The 13,422-nt window shown below is 38.8% G+C and overlaps 1 protein-coding gene across 1 annotated transcript in view; it reads right to left on the minus strand.

Annotated features, from left to right (window-relative positions):
- Nucleotides 1–1,232: 1,232 nt before the first annotated feature.
- necab3 (N-terminal EF-hand calcium binding protein 3) overlaps nt 1,233–13,422 on the minus strand; it is a 58,162-nt gene continuing 45,972 nt past the window's right edge. The window contains exons 9-13 of the mRNA XM_062996648.1: nt 12,149–12,202; nt 6,940–7,052; nt 4,282–4,359; nt 4,022–4,113; nt 1,233–1,994 (exon numbers count right to left, since the gene is read on the minus strand). Of these exons, the coding sequence (XP_062852718.1) occupies nt 1,966–1,994; nt 4,022–4,113; nt 4,282–4,359; nt 6,940–7,052; nt 12,149–12,202 (366 nt within the window). The 3' untranslated portion in view covers nt 1,233–1,965. The remainder of the gene's footprint in view (nt 1,995–4,021; nt 4,114–4,281; nt 4,360–6,939; nt 7,053–12,148; nt 12,203–13,422) is intronic.

The following is a 13,422-nucleotide window of genomic DNA, read 5'->3' on the forward strand; positions in this document are numbered from 1 at the left end:
AGTAAGTTGGAGGTCATTATTTAGTCATTTATCACTTCTGCACATGGTAATCTCTTGTAAAAGTTGTTTCTTTTCTGTCCAGTCACCAAATGTTCAGTAACAGATATATGGATTTGCTCAATTAATGTGTATGTTGATGATGTAAGCTGCCATGATATGACTTCACATAATAAACTTGGGGTTGAGGCCACCTGCCCCACTTAAATGAAGAAAGTCACAATCCTTAGTCAAACACACCAACATGTGTCTATATACCAAAAACGGTAACCCTTTAACCATGACATAGATTGTGTTGCTAAGGTTGATTGACTTAATTATATGATTGTTTTTACACAGGGGGTGGCTTGGTGGGTAGCACTGTCGCCTTACAGCAAGAAGGTCCTGGGTTTAATTCACAGATGGAGTGGTCTGGATCCTTTCTGTGTGGAGTTTGCATGTTCTCCCTGTGTCTGCGTGGGTTTACTCCAAGGGCTCCAGTTTCATCCCACAATCCAAATACATGCGGTCAGGTTGACTGTAGCTACTAAAATTACCATAGGTATGAATGTGTGTGTGTGTGTGTGTGTGTGTGTGTTTATTAGGATTTTAACGTCATGTTTTACACTTTTGGTTACATTCATGACAGGAACGGTAGTTACTCATTACACTAGGTTCATCAGTTCACAAGATTATATCAAACACAGTCATGGACAACTTGGTATCTCCAATCTACCTCACTTGCATGTCTTTGGACTGTGGGAAGAAACCGGAGCACTCAGAGTAAACCCATGCAGACACGGGGAGAACATGCAAACTCCACACAGAAAGGACCCGGACCGCACCACCTGGGGATCGAACCCAGGACCTTCTTGCTGTGAGGCGACAGTGCTACCCACTGAGCCACCGTGTGTGTGTGTGTTTGCCCAGTGATGGACTGGCAACCTGTCCAAGGTGTTTTTTAACTTTCTCCCAGTGAATCATACCCACCACGACCCTAAATAGGGCATAGCAGTGGTAAAACATAGTCAATTAATTAATGTTTTTACACAAGTCATACTGTTATTAATTGGGTGAGTAAAACATGTTAATTTTTAACACCATTGATTTCTGTGAGGATTCAAAAAAACACTACAGATGTTTCAGGTAACTAAATTGTGAATTTATTTACCTGAAACATCTGTAGACAAACTGCACAAGGGCAAAGGCTCCTGAAATAGGGGCAAAAAGTATAGCACAACTAGAACGTACAGAAATGATGTCTTTCAGTTTTATTTCTTCTCATATGCTTAAATACAATGGACATAAACCTCTAATAAACAAATACATTAATTAATAACTTAACAAGCATTAAACATATACAGATTTTGTTGTTCTTTTTCATAAAACAATAGAAAAAATACCTTTAATGTCACTTTGTGTACTGTATATAGCATTTCATTAAAATACTTAAATGATTCATAAATAGCTGAAACTTTGTAATGTTAACATACTGACTGAGGAAACACAAGGCAGAACAGCGGGGTTCCACATAGGGCCTATTCTATCTACACAATTACACATTTATTTTGAAGAAACCTTGAGCGAGTAAGGACGATGGTTCAACTACTATGTCTTTAACTAAAAGTTAATAAGCATGCAATTGTACATAGCTATTATTGTTATATGATACCCAAGAGATAAACATCTATCTGCAGTAGGCCAAGCCAGTGGTATATCTCATTCCTTCCATTTCTGTTTGGAAAGCGATGCCACCAGCTTGCGCATGAATCACTGATTTTCCATACATGCTAGAGAGAGTAAAACCATGCCTGAATATTGTTTTCAGTTTCACACGGACAGAATTGTAAAGGAACACAAGTACAAAGCCGCAATGTTTATTATTTTAGTCATGTGTGGAGATTAGTTCACTGCCCTCTAACTCAGACAAACACGTTCACGTAGGGTCATTTCAGATTCAAATTCTTCAAAGACTGCAGTTTTCCAAGGTTAATTGTTTGTCATGATCCACCAGGATGCTGAGAGAGAGAAAGAAAAAGAGAAAGAACGCATAAGAAAAGGAAAATTCTGTACATTTCATATACTGAGCCACTGGTTAGTTTCTCTGATTCCAAGGCCTTCATGTAAACTCATGCTTTGTCTCTCAGGGCTAAGAATGTTATTTGAGAAATGCTTTTTTATGTAAATATGGAAAAAAATCACCCCAGGCAAAACAACATGAGTACATACACACACTCACGTAACCTCCCACAACTCACATATTTATTGTTTTCTAATTTCTAAAGAGCAGTACGCTCTTTCAGTACGCAAGTGTACAGTATGCACACAACAGTGGACATACTATGTCCGCCATCTTACTAATGTCACGTGATGCAGACGTCACATCGCCACAGTTAAGACAATTTATAAATTAGACAAAATTAATTCTGTCGTTCTCCACAAAGCGACTCATAGCGCTATTCAGGGTTGTGCTTAATGTCTTACTCCGACTCTCCACTTTGAATGCCAGTTGAATTACGGTATAGATTAGCGGACCCCAAGTGTGCTCTGTTTGCATACTCAAAAATTGCTGCCCAAGCAGTAGGTCATCCGGGTACTTTTCGCGTACTGTTTAATGAATACTACGTATTCTGACACACTACTCGCACTCGCATACTGCTTTCGCTTACTGTTCTGTATGGAAGTATGCGATTTTGGACGCAGCATATGCCATCTACAGAACCAGAAATGTTGCTACCATTCGCCCTATGTGTAGTGAATTTGATAATGCATTTCTCCAATGACTAGTTGCAAGCCCAACAATAATCAACAGCCAATAAAGAACAAGAGAAAACTGAAGAAGTGAGACTAATTAATAGCTAGACAAATACAAACAAACAAAATAAGCATGTCACATGAAATACTTGGATGTGTCCCCAACCAGAAACTACCATTCTCAATAGTCTAATTAGTGCACCACCAACATAGAATAGAAAAATACCTTTAATGTCACTTTGTGTACTTCATTAAATGTACTGTATGCCACATCATGCATGGCCAAAACTTGAGGCTGAAGGATGTCTATGACATCCACAGAACCAGAAATGTTGCCACCATTCATTTCCATGTGTAGTAAATAACGTATAAATACAAATGACTAGTTGCGAGCCCAACAATAATCAACAGCCAATAAAAGAACAAGAGAAAACTCAAGAAGTGAGACTAATTAATAGGTAGACAAATACAAAAAGCAGACAAAATAAACATGTCACATGAAATACTTGGATGTGTCCCCAACCAGAAACTACCACTCTCAATAGTCTAAATAGTGCACCACCAACATATGCTTAAATACAATGTATATAAACCTCTAATGAATAAATACATTAAAAAATAACTTAACAAGCATTAAACATATACAGATTTGTTGTTCTTTTTATAAAACAATAGAAAAATACCTTTAATGTCACTTTGTGTACTTTATTAAATGTACTGTATGCCACATCATGCATAGTCAACACTTGAGACTGAAGGATGTCTATGACATCTACAGAACCAGAAATGTTGCTACCATTCACCCCCAGGTGTAGTGAATAACACTTGATGATGCATCTCTTTAATGACTTAGTTGCGAGCCCAACAGAGATTAACAGCCAATAAAAGAACAAGAGAAAACTCAAGAAGTGAGACTAATTAATAGTTTGAAAGACATAGGGCTATTAGAAAACAGGCAAAATAAGCATGTCACATGAAATACTTGGATGTGTCCCCAACCAGAAACTACCAGTCTAATTAGTGCACACTTAAGTACATAATTAAGTGGGAAATAAAAAGTGTGCATAATGTTGATGTGTGCTAACATTTTGTTGGAACTGGGCCCTTTCACTACACTATGTTTACTCTTCTACCTTTTAGTTTGGTGAACATTTTCAAACCACTAACAGTTCTGACACACCCTAAATATCCAATGCTTTCTAAGGTTTGTTCTGGGAAGTATTTCTGATAAATTATGAATAAGGCTTTAAAAGAAACACATATTAACAACACAAACACATGTAATTCATACCAGGCATGAACATGGTGGAGACAAGTTCAGGATCCTGTAGGAAGTCTATGACACACCGTTGGAAAGTCTTGCTCGCTTCAGACTGCAGGTAACTGAAAGTAAGAGAAAACAAGTGGCTGCTTAAGAATCTAGAAATACAACTGATCATCTACTTGTTTTATTTAAAGGGCAGGTCTATGACTAGAACGAAGCAGTTGTTCTTCAGCAACTGTTTTGTACATACTGAGCCCACGTACAAACAGAGGTACACGCCTACGTACCTCATCCAGGAAATTCGATCTTGCCAGAACTCATATATTATGTAGCAACTCTTCTCAGGAAGCTTCTGGATAGACACACTAAAAAAAAGAAAACAGGTAAAGAGGCGTTGACTTTCTATTTAATTAGAGGAGAACCCAAAACACATGTCAACAGATGAGGCATTTGCTTTGAAACTGACCTGAAACTGTCTCATTCACTGTATGTACTCACAGCATTAGTGAACGTGTTTGCATATATGATGCATATACTAAATCAAACACTTTAATCTAAGCACTTTAGACATGTGCAATAGTATTGAAAAACACTTTCAACTGAATTTCAAAGTAAAGATTTTTATTTAAATGGATGAAATATGGGTTTGATGACTGCTGGGACTTAGTAACCATAAAACTTTATCATGTAAAAACAGAGTATACAGTGATGAGGTAGAACACAACAAAAAAGAGGCTACTTATTGGTGTGAATTAAATTGGGGGTGGGGCTAAACTCAAACTGATATAATCATATATATCTTCTTGTTCCTCAGCCTTTGTCCTGTTTTTCGATTACGGGGTCGGCATTTCCGGCTTCTTCCCATTAGAGGTCGCCGGCGGGATTTGGCACAGTTTTTACACCGGATACCCTTCCTGACACAACCCTCCCTATTCATCCGGGCTTGGGACCGGCACTACAATGCACTGGTCTGTGCATCCCAGCGGCTAGGTAACAGTGGGACAATTCAGTGTCTCCAATTAGCCTGACGGCATGTTTTTGAACTGTGGGAGGAAACCGGAGCACCCGGAGAACACGGGGCACCCGTGGACACGGGGAGAACAAACTCCGCACAGAAAGGACTCGGACCGCCCCACCCGGGGATCGAACCCAGGACCTTCTTGCTGTGAGGCGACAGTGCTACCCACTAAGCCACTGTGCCGCCCTGATATAATCATATATAAACCATAATAATATGTTACAGTAATTACAAGTTTATACAGAATGTTGTTTTCTTAAAACTGAATTGAAGGGTGTCTTCTAACTAACATTTTACAAAAAAAGTAGAAACATATAAGTTGCAATGTGTTTTTATTGATAAAAGAACAATTATACTATCCATTTCTTGATTTTTAATAACTAATAATGAAAATAAATTAATTTTAAATTTTTCCGTTTCATATTTTTTAATTTATAAAAAACTACATTTATAACAACAACTACACACTACACACAACCACATATTCTGCCTATGAATTTAATGGGTTTTTTTAAGAAAAAGTATAAATTCTACATTTACCACATGCTTTTATCCAACGGACTTACATGACTGAATACAATTTCATCATTCAAGGGCGAAAGGCCTTGTTCAGGGGCCCAACAGCAGCAACTTGGCAGTGGTGGGGCTTATTACTAGTCCAGTACTTTGACCGCTGAGCTACCACTGCCCTTGGAGCCTTGATAAATACTTCATGAACCCACTACCATCGGTTTAGCTAAATGAAGTATTTTATTTCTATCTTAAAATGAGGGCGGCACGGTGGCTAAGTGGGTAGCACTGTCGCCTCACAGCAAGAAAGTCCTGGGTTCGATCCCCAGGTGGGGAGGTCCGGGTCCTTTCTGTGTGGAGTTTGCATGTTCTCCCCGTGTCCGCGTGGGTTTCCTCCGGGTGCTCCGGTTTCCTCCCACAGTCCAAAGACATGCAAGTGAGGTAAATTGGAGATACAAAAATTGTCCAAGACTGTGTTCGATATAACCTTGTGTGAACTGATGAATCTTGTGTAATGAGTAACTACCGTTCCTGTCATGAATGTAACCAAAGTGTAAAACATGATGTTAAAATCCTAATAAACAAACAAACTATCCTAAAATGATCTGTTAGCCTAATAAATTGTTACATAATATACAGTACATCACACTTCAAGGATCAGCTAAATAAATGACTGAATATTGTCTCCCCCAATATTCATATATGATCAAAATGCCCCCCTCCCCAATATACTGATGAACATATGATAAATAAACATGTTCCACTCACTTGATGTGTGAATGTTAGGATCCACCAATGTTCCTATCAGTTGTTGATATGCCAAGAATGTTTTAGAATGTCAGGACCCCTAACCCTGGTAGATTTGGTACCCCCAATGTTTAATCTATGGCTTTGGCCTTGAGTTAAAGCTTAAAATAACGTAAAAATCCCAACCAAGAAGGCCTTACATGCTTTTCACTTCTGTGTTTATAGGCTCGCTGCAGCCCTGCTGATATATCAGGGAATTTTAATTTCTTTTACTCATATATTTCTGACTTAGCATTTCACCACTTTTATTGGCAATTTGATCTTGTACTGCTCCCTTATGGAAAACACAGTACCTCAGCCTCAGATAAACCCTAAGCCTTATGTATTACTACATTTCCATGGTAAATCTGAAAGTAGTGCAACACTTAAAAAAATGTTTTGTTTATTCTCAGCAAGGAGAGTTGGTTGGAAATTAGGTTCAAAAAGTTGTAACCTAATTTAAAGAAATTATGAACTTTATAACATGGATAATCTCATTTGCTTCTGCTAGTAGTATTTGTTTTCTCTGTAATTATTCTCTCATATTTTTGTTTGCCTCAGTAGGATCGTGAAGATGTGGAGGTTTTTAGTGCACGTGGGTGGCTGCTTATGCGTGTGCGTGGTTTCTCACTGAAGGTTATCACTCTGGTTGGTGGTTGAGTCAGCATAGCTTTTGAGGGCCTTCTGGAACTCCTCGAGGTTGTCCTCCGTTACTGTCATCTGCCTCTGCACCAGCAAAATGTTCTACATAAAGATCAAGGAGAGAGCACAAAGGAAAAAAGAGTTAAACAAAGTATAAACAGCAGGATTGTGTAAACATAATACTGTGAAACTGTCTGTAAAACCTTTTTTTTAAAATGCATTTTCTCCCTTTTTTTCTCCCCCTTCAGCGCGTCCAATTGCATCATGCTTCCTCTCCGCCTATGTCGATCCCCGCTCTGACCGAGAAGATCGAAGCTAACCCACGCCTCCTCCGACACGTGGGCAGCAAGCCGTATGCATCTTATCACCCACACATTGACGAGTGTTGTTCCACCTAGCATTGTGTACGGAGAGACACACCCTAAAAGCACTCTTTCCTCATCGCTGTGTAGGCACCTCTAATCAGCCAGCAGAGGTCGTAATTGCACCAGTCTGACAGAGAGAGACCCCATCCGGCTTAGTCCCGCCCATCTGAACAACAGGCCAATCGTTGTTCATGTGGCCACTCAGCCAGCAAGGCAGAGATGAGATTCGATACGATGTATTCGAGATCCCAGCTCTGGTTGCAGCGTGTGTTTTTACTACTGCGCCACCTGAGCGGCTGTAAAACATTTTTGGTAGAAAATTAGCCATTAAATTGCATTTTCATAAATTATCCTGTTCCCTAGTTTTAACAGTAGTGGGTTGCAGTAAAATACAATTGACAACACACTAACTCAACTGACTTATTAACCAATAAATACAGACAAAATCTACAAGAAAATCGAGCTAATAATCAAGGTCCTTACACAGCGTTAAAGATCTGACCCCCTTTGCAGTCTCGTCTTTACCCACACAGCAGACACTGCCAATTGTTTCTGCTAGGGGGTGCCCAGTCGACCAGTAGCAGAGCTGAGATTCAAACTCAAAGACTTTAGAATTCCAGTGCCTATTTCACTTTGCCAGAATTATTATCAATTGCCACAATTAATATCTAGAGCTACAGTCCCTCTTGGTAAAGATGAGTAGAAAGGGTACTAATCTATGTCTGTTTGGTTACCTAGCAATGGCTAGTAAAATAGCTACACACATTAAAATGCCTGTATGTACTATTATTTCCCGGTCGCGTTTTAAATCCGTTATCTGATATACAATCTAGCGCACTGTGTAGGGAACATAACCAATTGTCTAATTCACTATCTAGTGCACTATGTAGGGAACATATATCCATGATCTGATACACAATCTAGTGCACTATTTAGGGAACATTAATGTGTTTGTAACGCGAACAGTTAGTTAAGCCAGTTAGAAGCTCCTAGTAGTTCTGTTTTCATCCATAGCCTTTGGTGTGTGCGAGAGGTTTTTTTATTTCTTTTTTTCCCTTCGGAGGTTCTTGCTTTCTTCTGCTTCTAGTTCTTACCTCCCTGAAATGAATTTTTGCAACTTGGGATGTCTGCTTGTAGTGTTAAACTTTATATTCGTTGTGGAATTACTTTTTGGCGGAAGGTATTGTCAATATTAAAGCATATTTAATATGAAATTCAGGGCTTCTTTGATTTATTTTCTTTCTTTATTTTGTAAAAACTGTTGTATAAAAGCAATAGAACACTCGAGGTCGTGTGCTATGACGAATATCAGCACGGTCTTTTCACACCACAATGGTATTACTCCGCTGACGCGTTGCCATTAACGACAAGCTTCATGCACATAAACGCGCACGCAGGCGACACAGACTTTTTTTCCCGGTCGCGTTTTAAATCCGTTATCTGATACACAATCATCTAGTGCACTGTGTAGGGAACATAACCAATTGTCTAATTCACTATCTAGTGCACTATGTAGGGAACATACTGTATATCCATGATCTGATACACTATCTAGTGCACTATGTAGGGAACATTAATGTGTTTGTAACGCGAACAGTTAGTTAAGCCCTAGTAGTTCTGTTTTCATCCATAGCCTTTGGTGGTAATAATGAACCTGTAGTGAAACACACTTGTACGTACAGTGGTGCCTTGAAACTCAACGTCAATTGTTTGTGGAAGTGGCGTTGATTTTAAAATGCATTGAGTTTCAAGGTATTTTTCCCCATAAGGATGAATGGGAACCCTGTTAATGCGTTCCATGGTCCCGTGGACCTGCATATATTTCAGGGCTCTCAAGTCTCACGCATTGAGCGTGAGACACACGCATTTCAACAAGCTCACACACTCACACGCCACACATGGTATTTCTCACGCTGAGAAATGATTAACTTCGCCTCACAGAAATGACTATAACCTATCCTACACACGAGTCAAAGGCAGACTACTCTGCGCTCATACCGCTGTCCCGAATTAGCGACCTATCGGCCAATCAGACAATAGAATTGCTCAGCCAATCAGAAAATAGAATTTCTTGTTGCTGGGTGAGGAGTTCCTGGACTACCAGTTGATGGACATCCCTATGCCCCAAGACCGAGCCATGTTCGACATTGTATATATATACAAGAAATATTCAGCACACGCCCATTGACATGAGCAACTTAATAACTGCAAAAATATGTAGGAGTGTAATTAGGCTTCCTTGGTTCATTTTTTAAAGGTGACTGGTATGAGCAGATTTCCGAGGCTGTCTACGATTGCCAAACTGGTATTAGTTCTGCCACACTCAAATGTAGATGCAGAGAGGGTTTTTTCCATGGTGGGGCTTAATAAAACCAAAACCAGGAACGTGTTTGGCGCTGTATGGAACTCATTAATGGACATTGAACCACAGTGCTTTAAATGGGAGCCCCCAATATCGGTCATCAAGGCATCAAAATCTGCCACAAACACTTACAACACACAACATCACTCATAAACACAAACACACACAGAGGGACAGAATAACCACCACTGTTCAAGGGGCCCGTTTGTTTTTCTTTATTTAATTTGTCTGTTTTTTTGGGTTTGTTTAGAAAGGCATAGCTAAAACAATTTATTTAATATTACAGAATTTAGTGTAAAGTGAAGAGACAATGACCACTGCTGTTCAAGGGGCCCATTTGAGGCAAATTGTGTTTTTGCTGATGGGACTCTGGGAGGGACTGCACACCTTCGTTGTTCCTCTAATAATATAAAGCAATACATGCTAAATCTTTTTTATTTCTCCAGTGTGTGTGATTTAGGTGAGCTGGCAATGAAAAATTCTCTCAAGAGAATAAATTACCCAAGTAAGACTTTTTTTTTGTTAGGTGGACAAACACAGTTAAATATGGATTTATATTCTGTAAACATACAAGATGGCCACCAAGAAGAAAAACAGGTGGATTATATCCCTAATGGAACAAGATACAGATTTATATTTGGTCTCAATTTGAAGAAAAGCTCAGGTAAGCAGCGGTTATGATTTTATGCTCCTATGATGCTATGTTGCGGTGCTACTGTTTACCGTGCGTTTTCATTTTGCAATGATAGAAAAGCATGATAAAATTTTAAACTTCAAGGAGGATGAAGGGTTGTGTTAAGATTTGCTGTCAGATTCCTTGTGTTATTATTGTACAAATTCAGTGCTGTTATGTTACTAAAAAAGCTGTTACACAAATAATTAAATGCATTTGTGTCAATAACTGAAAAAAATCTTGTTCATTCATTCATTGTTTGGTGGGTCAGTCCATCACAGGGCAGATACACACACATTCACACACACACTGACATTCAGGGTAATTTCTAGTAGCTCCAGTTAGTTTGACTGCATGTCTTTGGACTGTGGGAGGAAACCGGAGAACCCAGAGGAAACCCACGTGGACACAGAAAAAACATGCAAACTCCACACAGAAAGGACAAATGCTGGATTTAAACAAATCTGTTTTAGTTTGAAGTGATTACACCACAGACCTTTTTACCCATGTTTCCATGTGATCAGTTCACTTTAGAGCTGCATGTAGCTTACTCATTACGTACATGAAAACCACAAAAATACCATCCTACACTACTCCATATAAAATAGGTGTACTGGGTGCCATGGCGGGGAAGGGAGGGGGGGTCCTCCATGACATGAACACAAGTACTCACCTCACTGCCCCCCCCCCCCCCCCCATTGGCTGCACTCGCCAGGTCATTATTACGGTATTATGTTACAATATTTTCGTTAAGTAAAATTAAAATTGTTCATTAAATATACAGGCAGGAATTTGGACTTGAAGACTTCTGAAAACTTCTGAGTGAGTACTTTTAATTCATTCTGATCAGCTATCCGCATATGCAATTTGTTGGGGCCCAAATTTTTTTTTTTGCACTGGGGCCCATGAGCTCCTAGTTACACCACTGGTATCTAGAAATGTTTTCAGTGGCAGGATTATGAATTTTTGTCAGATAATGTGAACAGAATTGTCATTTAAATAACTGACTGTAAGATGGGTAACAACTCTATATAGGCATTGGCCGACTTTCTAAAAATAATTTAGATTTAATAATTTCATCATAATTTTATTAATTTTTTATTGGTAAACATGTTTTTGCAATAAAAATGCGCATAACTGTTTAAATTGTGCTGTTATTTTTGCACGTGATTAATTGCAATTAATCACGATTAATTTGGTTCTTTAATCGCGATTAATCTTGATTCAAATTTTTAATCGCGTGACAGCCCTAATACATACACAAATACCTTAATGGTTTTAGAAGTGTGAAAATGAGGTAAATTATGTTTTGGCTTTAATCAAACACCAGTTGACAGAGTACATTTTGAAAGAACAGTGTTCCATCCCTTCTGTATAATTCCAGAAACTTCTAGAATTAATTCCAGGTTGCACTGAGGCAGGTCTCGGCTCTTGTAACGGCCCAAAACCTCACTTAGATACAGATATTTTTGTCTGTAATTTGTCACTCATCTGTATAAAGAATAGGAAATGACTAAGAGGAAAAATGAGGTTTCAGTGCACAATGTAAAAGAACAGGATGAGAATAGGCTTGTTAATAAGATAGTCTGAGGGAGGCACTGAAAGAAGGTATTTATAAATGTAAGAATAAAGGCAGCCTCTCTGAAAGGCTATTGATCAGAGGAACCTACATTCTCAGGTTTCATTCCTCCTCAGCATTCAGACCAGTGCTGGTCAGCGTCTAAGAGCTACTAGGGGCTGCTTAGAAGTGCTGCAATATGTGATGAAGCAGGAGCTCTGCAGATGAATGAACACTTACTGAGTTATATGAGCTGGCCAGCGGGTCTTCTTTCAGTGGCTCCAGCTTTGGACTCTAGAAAAATAAGAAGAAATGGAAACTTACAAACCATATCGAGATGAGAAACTTTGCAAAAATGATTTCAAACCTTAGTTACACAAATTTAATTGGATGTCTGACTATGAGCTTGTCGGACTTTCCAAATCTGTGAACATGAATAAATGTTGTGTATACTGGATGTACTAAACTTTGAATGATAAAGTCTAGAAGTATAAGATGTATGAATATATAAACTATTTGATGGATAGAGTATTAGATACCTCACATAGACAGATAAGCAGGGAAATTGATTGATGGGTGGGTAAATAGATACAAGCAAATGGATGAGTGGTTGGGTGGGTGTGTGGGTGGTTTGGATGAATAGTTGGATATAAAGGCTGGGATGAAACCAACTGACAGATTTATAGAGAGTCAAATGGCTTAATATACTAATTCAAGAATGCACAGAAGTGTATCATTACAGATGCGTAGTTTAAAAAGCAGTTTATTAATAGGATGGATGAATGCATGGGTGAATGATGGATAGGTAAGTGGGTGAACACAAAGACAGATGTATGAAGTATGCACATTTTGGGTCTGTCTGAAAACCCAGTAAGCTACATTGCTGCCCACTGCCTACCTAGGCACCTGCCTACATAGAGAGGATTCCAATAAGACATCAAACTTATAAGACATTATTAAAACACACTATTTAGACAGTATTACATTATCGACTGTCACTTACTAAGCTAACACAGCATCAGACCATTCAAACCAATTAACTGAGGTGACACAAACTGCTAGCATGACATCTAACATTTCCCTCTGTGAACCAAAAATGGTTAAATTGTCACTGACAAGCCTTAATTTGCAAATTAATTACATTTGTAAAAAACGTATTTATTAAAAACCGAAAAGAACTCAGTTCGTTGCTTCACATCCACCCACCATATATTTTTTGTGAGAAAAGTAGTGCTGCAATGAATTCTGGGATTGCCTTCACCACTGACGAAGCATTGGATGTTCCCTTGTTATTCAGTCAAAATATTGCTCAGAATAAGGCATCTCAGTAGGCAGCATTTTAAGGTATCTAAGAATTTAGACAGCCGTCTTCTCGGGAGCTTGTAGGATGACATAAAATGCTTCGTTTATGTAGACAGTTCACTAGGTTTTCAGACAGACCTTTAGTTTAAAGTAAGAAAGGACGGATAGACAGACGGATGGGCTGATGAATAACTGGTGGCACATGTATAGCC

This window comes from Trichomycterus rosablanca, chromosome 6 (assembly GCF_030014385.1).
Source record: "Trichomycterus rosablanca isolate fTriRos1 chromosome 6, fTriRos1.hap1, whole genome shotgun sequence".
In the NCBI taxonomy this organism is placed as follows: domain Eukaryota; kingdom Metazoa; phylum Chordata; class Actinopteri; order Siluriformes; family Trichomycteridae; genus Trichomycterus; species Trichomycterus rosablanca.